At 34.9% G+C, this 16,693-nt stretch overlaps 1 protein-coding gene across 3 annotated transcripts in view; it reads left to right on the top strand.

Annotated features, from left to right (window-relative positions):
• The window catches only part of NUP58 (nucleoporin 58), a 79,387-nt gene that overhangs the window by 24,764 nt on the left and 37,930 nt on the right, over positions 1 to 16,693 (top strand). For all 3 annotated transcript variants that reach the window (XM_074216192.1, XM_074216190.1, XM_074216191.1), the window contains exons 6-9: positions 8 to 118; positions 862 to 886; positions 4,829 to 4,894; positions 5,859 to 6,033. In XM_074216192.1, the coding sequence (XP_074072293.1) occupies positions 8 to 118; positions 862 to 886; positions 4,829 to 4,894; positions 5,859 to 6,033 (377 nt within the window). The remainder of the gene's footprint in view (positions 1 to 7; positions 119 to 861; positions 887 to 4,828; positions 4,895 to 5,858; positions 6,034 to 16,693) is intronic.

Here is a 16,693-nt window from a genome sequence, read left to right as displayed (position 1 = left end):
TTTGTAGGACTTGGACAGAATGCTCTGGGTTTAACTTTAGGAACTACTGCAGCTCCTTCAACTACTGGCAATGAAGGTCTTGGTGGTATAGATTTTAGTAGCTCTTCAGATAAAAAGAGTAAGTATTATCTTAAGTCATTTGCATTTGTATTTAGGGGAGGTAATATAGTAAATGGAACTCAAATCACAAAACCAATTAAAAATGCTCTAAAGGTATAAAGTAGACTGAATTAAATTTTAGGCTCATTTAGGTTATTTTTATTTTGTTTCCCTGATTTCATTAACTTTGAATATACAATTGGGAGAAACATAATATGTCAGATATTAGGAAAATACTTTATTATACATAATAAGTTACTAATTAATGATAGAGCCCAGACAGAGTCAGTATCTGGCCAGAGTGTATTATGTAGGGAATTGTGGAGTGAGTTGTTTTTTAATGCTACTTTTATAAGTGAACATACTTTGAATGAGACAAAATTTTACTTTTTAGTATTGTATAGATTTTAATTTTATGATGAAGCAATTCGCATCCTCCATGGACTTGAGTCTTCATATATAACACTATGTTAGAAGGTGGGACTAGAACAAAGATGAAAGTAGATATCCATGTCTTCCATTGGACAATAAATACCCTTATCATAGAAATAGTCTAACCAGATGTTAGATTCATAAGTAAAATTGGCATTTGCAAATTTTAAATGGGGCCAAGACTTTAGTTTCTTTACCTTAAAATATGCATGTTTATTCAGACATTCAGTTCACTAGCTTTTCAGAAAAGTTCTAATACTTGTCATTGGGAATGAGAAATTATCATTTGGAAATTATCTCTTCTTACATAATACTTCTTTAATGTTTTAGGTGATAAAACAGGAACAAGACCAGAGTAAGTAGTTTTTATTTTTTCAGTAAGAACAAAAAATTAGAAAAAAAATTTTTTTCTTAAATTAAAAGCAACACTTATAAGGCTTGGAATAAGATAAATGTTTCTATTCATTTTGAAACGTTATTTCACCTCCTTTTTCATTTAATTTTTTTCTAAAACTGCATAATAATCAGAGATGGCAAAAGGGGCCCAATTCCAATAAATTTATTATTTGTTACTGTTCTCTTTGAGAATTTTCATTTCCTTTTTATTGTCTAATGAATATATTACAAACTTGATTGGTTGGTTGGTTCTTGTCCTTCATTATCAGAGAAGATCAAAATGACATCACTGTGTTTGAGACAAATTAACTGTGTCTGGCTGTGGCTGATCAGACTGATACAAGCTCAGAATGATTTACCACAGGTTGGGCACAAATAGCCCATCTGAACACTTGGGGTATTTACTCTAAACTTACCTCTCATTTCTTGAGTTACTTCATTCTGCCATCCTCATAGAGGTTAGCCCCCTGACTGCTGGGCGTAGCCCCCTCACTGAGGAAAACATGCCATGCTGAGTGGTCTTGTGCCATTGTTACTATGCTGTACAATCTGTTCTAAAGTTATTAAGACAGATTTTCAGGGTATCACTTCTTCTGACCCCCTTGTGAGTGCTTGTCCTGTGTGAAATCTCCATAAAATAGTATTTTTGGCAAGTATACATCTGGCATTCTAAAAGCATGCCTAGCCCATCATAGTTGTACTCTCTGTAGTAATATTGGAATGCTAAGCAGTCTAGCTCAAGAAAGGACCTCAGTGTCTAGTATCTTCTCCTGCAAGGGGATCTTCAGAATTTCCCTAAGACACTTTAAATGGAAGTGATTCAGTTTTCTGACATGGCCATGGTAGATTGTTGAGGTTTTACAGGCATACATTAATGAAATCAGGACAATAGCTCTATATACCTTCAGTCTGATAGTCTAATTCATTTGGAGCCTCCCAAATACTGAGCTAGCTCAGACAATGCATGCGTCAGTCTCATGTTAATATGTACCTCCCTGGAAAGGACCCTGCCAAGGTAAATGAACTTGTCCACAGTACTCAAAACTTCTCCATTGGTTATAATTGATGGTTCCACATATGGCTTGTGTTTTGCTGGCTGATGGAGCACCTTTGTCTTTTTGGTGTTAATTATTAGACCAAAATTAGCACAGAACAGAGAATGGATCCATACTTTCTTGCATCTCAGCTTCAGAGTCTGCATTGAATGAACAATCATCTGCAGACAGAAGGTCATGCATCAACACTTTATAGCACTGTTCCTTGACCCTTCCTGTTGCCACACTGATCTCAGGGAGGTGACCATCTTCCAAGTGAAGAATCAGTGAGAAGAACTCTGGCAAGAATCTTATCATGACTAAATCTTACAATGACTAAAAGAGAAATACCTTGTGATTGTCACAGGACATTCTGTTCCCTTTACCTTTATAGAGATTGGAAAATGGAGGCATCCTTGAATTCTTGGGGATAACCTCTTCATACCATATAACCTGAAGAATTTCATTCAACTTTTGGAGGAGCAGTGGACCCCCCCCACCTTGTAGATCTTGGTTAGAATAGAATCAGCACCAGGAGTTTTACCACTTGAAAGGAGCCCAATGGCATTCAAAACCTTGCCTTCAGTTGAAACTTAAGCCAGGGACAAATTTACTTCAACTTGAAGTAAATAGTGGCTCCTGCATTGATTGATGATGTTAAGATTGAAGATGTTAAGAACACTATGGAAGTGTTCAACCCATCTCTCTAGGATCATGTCCTTATCATTAATCAATGTGGCTCCATCACCACTGAGTTGCTGAGTTGCCCATATGTCTTTGGCCTATAAATAGTCTTCAGGACATCATGAAAACATTTTGATTTGTTCATGTCTCCATAAAACTGAATTTCATATGCCTCCTTAGTGATTTTTCATTCAAGGTTCTTCATATTCTTGTCTCCAACTTGTCTTAGCCTTATCATTCTTTTTTCTTTTGTTGATTCCACTTTGTTTCCAGTTATTTGCTGCCACAAAAAGTATTGCTATCGATATTTTGGTAAATGGGGAGTCCTTCTTTTGATTACTGACATCCTTAGGGCATATGCTAACATATTTAGTTCAAAGGGGTATCCACACTCAAGTGACTTTTTCTTTTGCCTGTTAATTCATATCTCTACCATCAATGCATTAATGAGCCTCACTTTTCACACCCCTTCCAATATTAACTATTCTCATCTTTTTTTCTTTTTTGGCAGTTTTCTTGGTTTGAGTTGAGACCTCAGAATTGTTTTGATTTTCATTTTAGTGATTTGGTGTATTCTTTCATATGATAATTGTTGCAATTTTTAAAAAAAATTCTTTTGACAACTATCTTTATTAGGGAATTGTCCTTTTATTGGCTCTTATGAACACCCCGTCTTTTCACTTTTGCCCAAAAATACATATTTTAAGAGTTTAATTAATGTTAGTTTGTAAATATAGCAGGATATAAGATAAATCCACAAAACAAATTATCATTTCAATATTATTACCAGTAACAACAAAGAAGAAAGACAAGCTAGAAAAGGAACATTTACAACATTTACAGCATATTGAATATTTGATTTCTAATTTAAAGGACTGCACGAGCTCTTCCTATTATAATGGCTGAGGCAAGGCCCTAAGTTCAAATTCTGGCTCTTCTCCCTTAATAGTATCTGTAAACTGAGACAGACTAAATGACCTCTAGATACTTCTAACTATAAATGTGCTATTCTATTACTTTAAAATAATTTTGACAAATTAGGAAAGAACTAGAAAATTGAAGATATTTCTTCCCTGAAAAAATTTTAAGAGAATTTATTATAAATGTTAATGTTTTTCAAATTAAAGTACTACTAATGAAAATACCACTTGAGATACCAATAGACTATTTTACAGAATTGAAAAAAAATCATCAAAATTCTTAGAGAAATATAAATGGGCAGGCATATCCAGAGAAATTATGAGTGAAAAAATCAATAATTATCTTTCTAAATTTCAAGTTTGTCTTTAGAGTGATTTTTTTAACTAATATTATTTAGACCTGGAAAAAGATAGGAAAATAGATTTCTGTAGTAATATAGAGAATCATATATTTCAGAACCACTGTACATAAATGATTAGTGTTTGTGATAATCTCAGAACTAGGGAAAACATAACTTTGAGTAGAAGAATAAAAATTGTTTGAAAATTAGATAGGATATTGAAAACTATGTTTGGATTTACACCTTGTTTCACACTATGTATTTACAGTACAAATTTGATCATTGATATTAATAGGATAAAAAAAATTGTTTGTTACCCAAATTAATTTGAGAAATTGGCCTTTTGGTTTAAATCAGAATTCTTCATCCTGTCATTCAGATAGCCCTCCTAACCTGATTCTACCTCCTTTATTCAACTTTATCTCCTTCGATATTCAAAACAGATGTTTTTACATAAGTCTTACTGGCAGTTTTAGTAGCTCTCCTCTTCTGTCCTTCCCCTAAATTCCCTCTTCACTCAGCATCTAATGTTTATACCAGCTTTATGTTTTTACTTATGAATTTTGAGTATACCTCTCCTTATCTAATTCATATGAAATAGTTCATGTTTTTATAATGAAACTTTAAAAAGTTTCTACTATTACAGTTTCTGTGTTTTTTTTAGTTGTTGTTCCTAAGTAGAATTGAAAGAGCCATTGATTACATAGAATTTGTTGATTTTACACTTAGGACTTAATTATCGTAAAGTTATTTAAAACTCTTCCAGAAAAGGCACTGTGTAAATGGAAAGTATTGGCTATCCTGATAATGCTTAAGTTGTTCTCTTGTGTGGTATTTGCCATCTTTTTACCTGCCTTTGAGAAGTGAAGTTTCAAGTTTCCTTTGTCTTTTTGGTTAAAATAAATGTATCTGTTTTTCATAGGGATAGTAAAGCTCTGAAGGATGAAAATCTACCTTCTGTAATTTGCCAAGATGTTGAAAATCTCCAGTAAGTATCTAGTAAAATAGAAGTGTTGAAGTTCAAACATAATCATTCATATTCCAATTTGAAGTGGTATTATAAGTTGTATGTCTGTTTTCCTGAAACTTTGCAGTTGAACAAAAACTTAAGTACTTAAAAGAATTTTAAGCAGACAAAGATAGGAAGCAAAATAGAACTTTCATGCTTGGGATTTTATGTCACAGAGAGCTTTATACTCAGCTGTTCTAAATATAGGTTTTATTGAAGCAATCTAATAGATGGATAGTTTGAATTCAAGTTCACTGACTGCCTCACTTACCTGAGCCTCCATAGTGATTTCTCATCTGAAAAATGAAATAGCATAAACATTGGTCCTAAGCTACTATGCTGCCAAAACTTTGCAGGCCACTAAGTAGTCTGGGTTGGCGAGAGTCTTTTTTTTTTTTTTGTACAAAGTACCAAAAAGGAGTACAAAAGGCAGGGGTGTAAGACTTTCAGGAAGGCTCCAGTTTTGAGTAAATAGACTCTAGCAAATCTTGGAATACACTGGTAATGACTAAGTCAGATTGGATTAGATGTAGGAGTTGGCAAGTTTTTTTGTTTTTCTGTTGCCAGGGACTGTATTTAACTAGTCATTCTGTCTTTTTCCTTCTATCTCCTGGGGTATAAGGGTAAGGGGCATATTTCTGCAATAGGACACATGCTTTTTTTATTTTAGGGTTTTTGTTTTTTTTTTTGGCAAGGCAATGGGGTTTAAGTGACTTGCCCAAGGCCACACAGCTAGGTAATTCTTAAGTGTCTGAGGCCGGATTTGAACTCAGGTACTCCTGACTCCAGGGCCAGTGCTCTACACACTTTGCTAACCTTAGTTGGTCCTTTTAGTGTATTACTGACACTTGAATTTTGACGTTTTGGCCAGCCTCTTATCTTTAATTGTGGTTGGGTCAGAAAATGGATTTTTTAAAATTGCATTTTCTTGTGATTCTTGTAGGAAATTTGTGAAGGAACAGAAACAGGTCCAAGAGGAAATTAGTCGAATGTCTTCTAAAGCAATGCTTAAAGTCCAGGAGGATATTAAAGCCCTGAAACAGCTTCTCTCATTGGCTGCCAGCGGATTACAGAGAAATACTCTCAATATTGACAAATTGAAAATAGAAACTGCTCAGGTATCGTATAATAATTTTAAAATAATACTATTTAATGAAAACATTGTGAAATAGAATACCATCTGTCTTTATTGGTCAGAATAAGGACTATATAAAATGTTGAATCATAATAATGATGCATGGTGGAAAAATAAGAAGCCATAGCCATAATCTCTTAGTAGCTCAAGTATTTCAGAATCATTTAATTCACAGTGGACAGGAGGTACATTTTAACTAATGTATTTTCTGTATTTAGAATTGGATAAGACATTACAGGTTGTCTTGCCCACCACCTTCATTTTACACATAAGGAAACTGAGGCCTAAATTGATGATATAATTCAAGATCAGTCAGCAAAAAGAAGCAGATTTGGCCCTTGGAACCAAAGCTCTGCTCCAAAATCAATGTAATTTTCTTTTAAACTATACCATATTCTTTCATTTTATATTTTATGAAATAGAGATAGGATTTATTTAAATATGATTCAAAAATAATACTTACCTAGTTGGCAGATTCCAGTATCAGTAGAAGATAAATGATAAGTGTTGTTGAGTCCATCAGTATCATCTGACTCATAATCCTATGGACCATTTTCTCTATGAAGTTTTCTTGGAAAAGATACTGGATTGGTTTGTCATTTCTCAGTGGCTTAAGGCAAACAGACTGAAGTGACCTAGGATTACTCAGGTAGTTAAGTGTCTGAGACAAGATTTAAACTCGTGTCTTCCTGACTCCAGACTCACTACTTTATCCATTTAGCCATCTGGCTGCCTCCTGTGATTAAAGGATGAACTTGAGGTATTAGGTCACAATATTACAAGGGATATTTATGTAGTGTTATCTATAAATAATACTTTTCTAAATCAAGACTATCTATAAATCTTTCCCCAAATTTTAAATGATTCTTTTTCTTGAGAAACTTGTATCATCTCATATGGAAGCTATATGGTTTAGTGAATAGAATGCTAGATTTGGAGTTAAGACCTGGCCTTAAAACTTACTTTGGACCTTAGGTAAATCATTTAATCTCTCTGACCCTATTTCCTCTAATGATTGAAGGAACTAGACTTGATAACCAAAGTCCTTTTTAACTCTGAACCTATCCTACAAAATCAGGTTAGTTTACATAATTTTGGTACTGTTTATATTTGAGCTGTCTCTTTAAATATAATTTTTGACTTCTAAAGTCTTATCAGGGGAATTATTAAGATATGATATCTATTTCTACTTAAATTTCCATGCCACTTAGTACCACAAAAACATCACCAGTTGCCCTCCTCCTGTTATTCTTCTCCCAGCCATACCTTCTCTGTCTACCACCAGTTATTAACTGTTTTAATTTACAAGAAATATTATTTATCCTGAAACTGAGAAGACTTAGAGGTTATCTAAATTCACTAGGAAAAGGACTGTATGGATGACAGTGGGAATAATAATATAGAAGAGATGGGTTTTTTATAAAATTATTCATTTTCCCAACTCCATGCAAAGATAATTTTCAACATTCATTTTCTACATGATTTTGGGTTCTATATTTTTCTCATTTCCTCTTCCTCTTTCTGACAGCAATTAATCTGATATAGGTCATACATGTATAACCTTTAAATGTATAGGAAAAGATGTTTTAAGAGGCAAATTGAAAGTGTTAGGAATAAGAGATAAGTAATTTATCAGTGGTAGAATCAATCTTCTAGTACAGTTTGAATCCTTTTATAATTCTACAAGTCCATGGAATAGCCGTGGTGTTTTTTGGAATGAGATCTGAGCAAAAGGAGCATGATGTTAGAATTATGTTAGCAATCTAAACTAATTTTATCATTTTGTAGCCGTTCACTGTAAGTGATATAGGGAGGATAGAATTTACTGACCCATGTCATACCCACTATAAGGAATTCTGAGTACTACTGAAAAGACTTTATAAATTTTTTTCTATGAGGCGTTCATTTATGAGGATAGCATTGTACTATGAAATAGTATAGTAAAAGTATAGGAAGGGAAGAGGATGCAAATAGGACTGTATATTAAGAAATCCAGAAACTATAGATGGGAAAACATAGTGGCAGTAAACATTTGGATGAAGATCAGTGAAGCTAGAAATGTGGGTGATTATCTCTGAAGTAGTTAGATCACTTGGATGGAGAAAATAAATGGGGAATTTGGGAAAGAGATCACAGGCCTGAATACAGAGTCATGTTGTAGTGATAGAAAACTTGTGTTGTTGGAATATCTATACTTGCTTTCTATGCCAGCAGCAGTGGAACTAATTATTTTTTTACTTGAGTTAGTGATGATAACTTCATCCTTCAAAAGATCAAACTAAGAAAGGACAACTTTATTTTGGATTTTATCCTTACCAAAGAAGAACTGACTGCTAGAATGAAGATGTTAGGAAGCCTTGGAGAAAATGACCATATTAGCTTAGAATTTTTGGAGGATAATATTAATAATAATAGTCTTACATATTTTATAAATTCAAAGAGAACATATTTTGAAAGTTCTTAAGAAAGGCAAGATAGTATTCTATGGACTAAAAATTTATGGGGGAAGTCATCCTAAGAAAAAAGGAATTAGTAAATTATTAAGATAAAGAAGCCATTTTGGTAAAGAATAAAAAGATGAATTTTCTAAAGACACTGATATACATGCAAAGAGAAATGCTATCTATATACATCCTGCCTTCAAGATTACATTCTGATAGGGAGAGACACCTTATGTAGGAAGTTGTACTTGTGCAGCAGATAACAAGGCCTAGTGGTATAGAAGTCTCAGTAGTAGGGTAAATGATAATAAAGTGATGTAGAAATGGTCAGTATTTTTGTTTCTCTTTTCTTTGGTAGAAGGAGTGTGGTTTAGTGGGCAGAGATCTTTAAGACTTAGATGCCAGGAAGATTTGGGTTTAGTCTTACCTCTGACACGTACTAGCTCTGCTAGCCCAGGCAGGTTATTTAATTTTTCAGTGCTTTAGGCAGCTCTTTTAAGATTATGAATTGTAGAGAAATTTCTAACCCACATAGAGAGAATTTACTTTATCTGGGAATTTGATGTGCTGGTGAAATCATAGGTCCAGGTCCTATTCCCCTATCCTTTCTTGCCATATAGAATTATGCTGTTACCAGAAAGGACACAATAAAAATAGCTGATAGGGAGTTGATATAAATAAGAAAAAGATAGTATTATAATAACTATAGGAAGATAGTAAGAAAGGATTTGTCTTTTTACAAGTTTGTCACTTGAAACAGATTAAACATTTTAGGTTGTCTGAAGAACTGGCTGAAATTTTGACTGAGCTCTTACAAACTGATCACTGAGAGAATTGGAGAAGGGAACATATTTTCCTAGTCTTGGAAATAAGAAGGAGTCTAGAGTCTGCAAACTATAAGCAAATGAACATGACTTGAAATGGTGGCCAAATTCCAGAATATATTATTAACGAAATGGCTGATGAACATCTAGATAAGGAAGTGATTGATTAGGAAGCATTTATAAATTGCCTTCTCTGTCAAGATTTTAGTTTACTGATATAAAAAATACTCTCTTCTGTTAAGGTGCTTAGAATAGAATCTACAGGTTGTTAAGAGTGGCTCTTCCTTGACTAACTTAATGTACTTTTTTCATCATTATTAAACCAGATAATCATTAGGCCAGCCAGTCAGTCAAAAATCAGTTGAAATTATAAATTATTTTGCGAAATCTTATAAAGAAGGTTGAAAGACACCTATGAAAAGCATCATGTTAAAAAAACAAGTAGTAGAAGGTAAAAAACCAGTTTGAAAAGAGTTTGGTGAGTTATCCAGATAAACACAATAATTTTGAGAGTATTGAAGGACAAAAGAAAACTAAAGAAAAAAAATTGTAAAATATCTGCAAATATTTTAATAATAACCTGTTTCCAGTTTTAAAGACAGTAGATTGACAGCACTTGGCATAAGACATCTCATTCTCACCTGTGCTGCCTAGAGAGTTAAGTTAAAGTGTCACTAGACAGTTCAGCTGGATTAGACAAGTATACCATGAGAATTTCTCTGTTGCAAACTACATAATTGTGAGAGTATTGAGGGATGGTGGAAGAGGGGAAGATACCAAAGGGACTGACAAAGAATCTCAGCTTTTATTGTACTTAAATAAGGCAGCTGAGGTAATGTTTACAACCACTAATCTGTATGTTTTCATTTCTAGCTAAATAAGATTCTTGGGAGAATCATCTCCATGCAAGGTGAAAGGCATCACTGATAAAGTTATTAGTAGGGAACAGATAGACTTCTATAAGTTTATCACATCTTTACCATCATATAATTGATTGAAAGATGATCCCACTCTGTTTAAAGTTTTTTCATTTGTGTTCTATTTGTGGAATCTTATGAAAATTCTCCAAAATTTAAATGGGTTATTTTGCTAAAGAAACTCATGTAATTTCATAAAGAATCACTGTGACGTAGTAAATAGAGTGCTGGACTTAGCCATCTAGGTCTGAGTTTAGAACTTTCCTCAGATGCTTAATTGTATATCATTGACCTGAGGCAAGTCCCTTAACCTTTCAGGGATTTATTTATGCATCACAGTCATTCAGAATTTCTTGAAAGATATCTGTGAGAGATTATACAATCTTTTACAACCTTCTGAGCATAAACATGATAAGAGGTATAAAATAGGGAGATGTATTCTCCACTATCTTCTCCTCTACAGAGGTTAATTAGAAGAAGGATTCTTTGTGAATGGTTTTATTCCAATTTGTGGTTAACTGTAGTGGTTGTAATTAAATTCCAAAGTCTCCTTTGTTCAGGCCTGCTGAGCCACACAAGAAAATCAAGTAGATGAATATCTTGCCTAGATTATGACATACAGTTGGATAGACAACCCATAATGGTTGTCCATCATTGTGTATATCTGGGTCACAGTACAAATGGACATTGAATTGGGTGCAAAGTAAGAAGAGAAGAATATTGCATTGCCCTGAGGAATTTGCAAGGAACTTTAATGACCCAAAAGTTCTCCCAGAAGCAAAGGTGCTTTTTAATACCATTTCTGTGTATGGCTCTGAGGCATGCAACATGGCAATTTCTGAAAAAAATCAGAGTAAATATTACATAGAGGACATTGGAGAGATGGGTATAATATAACCAAAGGGGAATTTTGATGAACAGGAGTAAAAAATAATGTTGTCAAGTAAATATCTGATAGTAAAAGGTGCCCTGTTGTATGACAGAATGAAAGATGATATATAAATATGTGTGTGTGTGTGTGTGTGTGTGTGTGTGTGTGTGTGTGTGTGTGTGTGTTATATAATAAGTTATATAAGATAGCAGGAGGAAGTGAGAAAGGTTTTCAACAGGTTTAGTGAACTTTTGGAAGAACATGGAAAAAGCATGCCCTGGTTGGGGAAGCATAAATAGGTTGTGATTTGTAATCTATTGGAAAGGAGTATCTAAATAGGCTGTGATTTGTAATCTATTGGAAAGGAGTATCTAAATTTATGGTGTGGATTTTACTACTAGATTGGTAAACAGGGGAATGCTTTAGATGTAGTTTACATTGATTTTTTAAATAAAGTCTTTGACAATAATCTCTTCATGAGAGCCTGATGGGAAAGATGATAATTAGATAAGTTCAGAACTCTTTCAATATCCAGATTCAAAAAGTAATTAAAATTATTTCTTGTCAGCTTAGAAAATATCTTCTTTGGTGATTTGACCCAGGGTTTATGCTTGGTCTTATGTTGTTTAACATTTTTATCCATGTTTTGACCCAATAGCTGTTATACTGTTTGACAGGATTTTTTGTGTTTTTTTATTTTTATTTTTTATTTTTTTGCTAAGCAATGGGGTTTAAGTGGCTTGCCCAAGACCACACAGCTAGGTAATTATTAAGTGTCTGAGGCCGGATTTGAACTCAGGTACTCCTGACTCCAGGGCTGGTGCTCTATCTACCACGCCACCTAGCTGCCCCCCGTATGACAGGATTTACAATATTTTGACAAACTAGCCTTCATAGCTTCAGTGCTATATCACCTAACTCATTAGACATTTCATACCCTATGTCCCAGAAACATCCCAAACTCAACATGTTCAAAACAAAATCCCTAACTACCCACTTCTCTTCTGAACTTCCATCTAGGGTACTACTGTTATGCTTTAAGACATTCATTTTTGTGATTTTGTTTTCTCTGACTCTTCATTGTCTTCCATATCTAATTAGTTGCCAATATTGTTATTTCTCCACACTTCTTGTCTTTACTCTCAACCACTCCCCTAATTGTCTATCTCATCTCTTATCTGGTTCATCCTAATTGTAACTTGCTGGCTCAGTGGAGAGAGTCTTGACCTAGGAGTCAGTAAAACCTGAGTTTAAATTTTGCCTTGGACACTGTCATCCTAAATAATTTACTTAATCTCTCAGCTTCAGTTTCCTCAACTGTAAAATGGGGATGATAATAGCATCTGCCTTCTAAGACTATTGAGAAGATCCAGAAGAAGATTTTAAGTGCTGTGCAAACCTTTACGTACGATGTCAATGTTAAGTTTTGCCCCTCTCCATTTTATCCTCTTCCCAGCTAACAGTGACTTTATTAAAGTACAGGTCTGAATGTGTTACTCTTCTATTCTGTAAATTCCAGTGACTACCTATCACTTCTGAAATCAGATATGCCCTCCTCTGACATAGAAAGCTATTTAACCCTGCCTCTAATATAACCTTTTTAGACTTTATTGTACATTGGTCACCTTCTCATGTTCCATGGTCTAACCAAATTGATTGCCTTTTTTAAAAAAATTATTTTTGAATTTTCCATTGATATTTTATTTTTCCAAATACATGTTATGGGAGTTTTTCAACATTCATTCACTTACATAGTTATAGGTTAGACATTTTTCTTCCTCCCTTCAGTTTAGTAAAAATTGTACATGTGAATTTGTTTTTAAAATATTTACATATTAGTCATTTTGTGTATGAGGAATTAGGATTTAGGGAAAAGAAAGAAAACTATGGAATAGTGAGGAAAAACATAAAAGAAGTTTTAAAACACATCCATTTAGATTTTGTGGTTTGTTTGTTTTTTCCTCTCTGGATTTGCATGGCATTGTCTCCCAGGGTCGTCCTAGATCTCTGAACTACTGAGAGGAGATGCATTCATCATAGTTGATCAACTCACAATAATGTTGTTAATGTGTACAATATTCTTTTCCTTTAGCTTGATCAGTTAGTATAGTTCTTTCACTGCTTCTCTACTCACAGATTCTCAAAGAACAGTAGTATTTTATAACATTCTTATATCATAACTTGTTCAAACATTTCCCAATTGATGGACATCTCAGTTTCCAGTTCTTTTGCCAGTACTAAAAAGAGCTGCTACAAATACTCTTGAACATGTGGGATGTTTCTTGTGGATATAGGCCTACTATTTCATATTGCTGCGTCAAACAAAGGGTGTGCACAGTTTTATTGCCCTTTGTTTCAGATTGCTCTCCAGAATGGTTGGATTAGTTCACAATTACCTTTTCATGTGTCTCTTGAACCTCCTGTTTGATATCCAAATTTTTTGTTTAGCTCTGGTCTTTTCATCAGAAATTTTTGGAATTCTTCCATTTCGTTAAATGTCCATCTTTTTCCCTGGAAGAGAAGGCTCAGCTTTGCAGGAAAGTAGATTCTTGGCTGCATTCCAGGCTCCCCGTGCTCTTCGAAATACCTCGTTCCAGGCCCTTCGATCCCTTAAAGTTGATGCAGCCAGGTCCTGCGTGATCCTTACTGTGGCTCCTTGATATTTAAATTGTTTCTTTCTGGCTGCTTGCAGGATTTTCTCTTTTATCTGATAGTTCTGGAGTTTGGCCACAACATTCCTTGGTGTTTTCATTTTAGGATCTTTTTCTGGTGGGGATCGATGTACTCTTTCAATAACTACTTTGCCCTCCAATTCCATGATGTCAGGGCAGTTTTCCATCACTAGATCCTGTAATATTAAGTCCAGGCTTTTTTTCTCTTCAGTGTTTTCAGGAAGTCCTATAATTTTCAGGTTGCCCCTCCTCGATCTATTCTCGAGGTCAATGGTTTTGTTGATGAGGTATTTCACATTTGCTTCTATTTTTTCTGTTTTTTGATTTTGTTTAACTGACTCTTGCTGTCTCATGGAGTCATTAGTTTCTGTAGACTCCATTATTTTTTGGGAGGGAGGAGTTTTCTTCATTAACCTTTTACAATTGGTCAATTCTACTTTTGAAAGAGCTATCCATTTGACCAATTGGTTTGAGAGAATTAGTTTCTTTTCGCATTTGCTCATTTGAGGATCTGAGAGAATTATTATCCTTTTGTAATTGTCCAGTTCTACTTTCTAAGGTTTTGTTTTCTTGTTGAAAGGTATTAATTGTCTCCCCCAAATTTTCCAGTTGATTTTTAAACTCATTCCTTATTTCTTCAAGCAAGTCTTTCTGTGCTGGAGACCAGATTGTATTCTCCTCAGAGGTTCCAGGTCTCTCTGGGTTGGGGTCTTTCCCTTCCAGGAATTTTTCTATGGATCCACCTTTTCGCTGACCCTTCATTATGCTAAGACCTTGAGTTGGGTGGGGCTGGTTCACCTGGGCTTGGGATCTCTAAAGGCTTTACTGAGTGCAGTTTCTCTGGCTGGCCAGTAGGAGGTGCTGGTTGCCCTCTCTGGGGTGTCTGTGACCTTGGTTGGGAGGCCTTCTCCCTTTGCTTGAGGGAGGGAATTAGAGCTATTGAATTCTTTTGCCTTCACTCAATGGTGGGCTTTACCCTGGCCTGAGGTCATTCCTCAGCTGGGCTGGTTCTTCTGCTCACACACCTGGGCCTGAGGCAGAAGTAATTTGCATTTGTTTGAGAAGAGGCCTCAGTGCAATGGAGGAGTAGGCTCAGAGTTTCTCAGACCTGAGGAGCCCAGGGATGGTGTCCGCAGCTCTCCTGCACCAGACCTCTCCCTGCAGCCCCTTCCCCAAGCTCCAGGGGGACAGCACCAACACCAGCGCCTCTGCTTCCCCGCGGACCCAAGGCCCCTTCATCCGGCCCCACCGCTGATCCAGCAGGTGCAGCTCTCGGGCCCTCAGACTCCGGGTTCCAATTAAGCTGTTGATCTGGCTGATCTTCCCTCAGAGCTCAGACTCACTTGAGATGAATCCTGAGCTAGATTTTTTCTCCTGGCTTTTCTTTCTGGGTTTCCTGGTTCGGATTTCTTTTAAGAGGTTTGTTTCATGTGATAGATGGGGAAGAGATCAGGAGACTTTAGAACTGTGCCTGTCTTCTCTCCGCCATCTTGGCCAGAAGTCTCCTTTTCCTTCTAATCTTGACTATATTGGTTTTATTATTGCAAAATCTTTAGTATAGTCAAAATAATTCATTTTACAATTTATAATGTATTCTCATTCTTGTTTGGTCATAAATTTCTCCCCTTTCTATAGATCCAACAGATACCGTATTTCTTGATCTCTTAATTGACCTATATCTAAATCCTGTTCTCATTTTTACCTTATTTTTGGTGTGAGATGTGGGTCTATGCCTAGTTTTTGCAGTTTTCCAGTTTTTTTTTTCCAGTTTTCCCAATGATTTTTGTTCTAATCCCAGATCTAATGACTTTGGCAAACTGTCCTTTTTAACATTCCTTATAAATGATGCTCCAATTCCCCTGTGTCTTTGTATGGTTTTCTGTCATATAGGGAGTACTCATTCCCTTCATTTCTCCCTCCAAAAGTCCCTAACTTCTTTCAAGATTCAGCTCAACAGAAGTAAGTTTAGAAAATGAAAGGAACAGAACTTAACTGGAATTATCATATTAAATTATTTCATACTCCTAATAACAATTCAGTTTTATGTACAAATTCTTTTGGGGGATTTTTGTATGTGGAAATAAATTATTATGGTTGTTAATGTTTGTCAAGTTTATAATAATTTTTTTAAGATTCAGCCCAATGCTGACTTTTACATGAAACTTTTCCTAATTATTCTTGTTCCTAGTACCTTTTTCTCCGTCCGGAGAGCTGTTTGTTTTGCATGTACCAATAAGATATATGACTATTTTTAGATTATAAGCTTTTTGACTTTTTATCATTGCATCTTTAGTAATTGGCACATTGCAGGAGTAAGCTTTTGATTGATTAATAGAACCTTGGGTTCAGTTCAGTAAGTTCAACAGGGATAAAAATATGAAAAGTCTTACATGTGGTTTCAGACTTTACAAGTATAACATGGGGAAGTCTTAGATAGGTAGCAGTCTTTATGAAAAAGGTCTAGGAGTTTTAAAAAATAAAAGATAAGTTGTTATTGATGTATTTTGTTTTTATTTGTCTAAATTTATTTTTGTCTAAATTTACCCTTGTATTCTCCCTCCTTACGAAAGAGCCATCCTACCTAACAGAAAAAGAAAAAGAAAGGAAAAAAATGAATGAATGTCTAGAAAAAAATGATAATATGTTCACAAATTTGGACTGCCCTTTCTACTTCTGCAAAAGGTTTAGGAGGAGGTTCTTCTTATTTCTTGTCTGGGCCCATACTTATATACTTGCAACATTCATTTTTGTTTGGGAGTTGGGTTTTTTTTTGGTGGTTTTATCTATCATGGGTAGTCCTTGTGACTCTTACTTTCAGACAACAAGTGAAGAAAAGTAATATTTTAGAAAACATGAAGAAAACTAAAATGTTCAGAACTGAGGAAATGACAAATCTTGCGAACTTTGCTGTGGTCATA

This window comes from Macrotis lagotis, chromosome 1, assembly GCF_037893015.1.
Source record: "Macrotis lagotis isolate mMagLag1 chromosome 1, bilby.v1.9.chrom.fasta, whole genome shotgun sequence".
Classification (NCBI taxonomy): Eukaryota; Metazoa; Chordata; class Mammalia; order Peramelemorphia; family Peramelidae; genus Macrotis; species Macrotis lagotis.
This window is presented reverse-complemented; position numbering and strand designations above follow the sequence as displayed.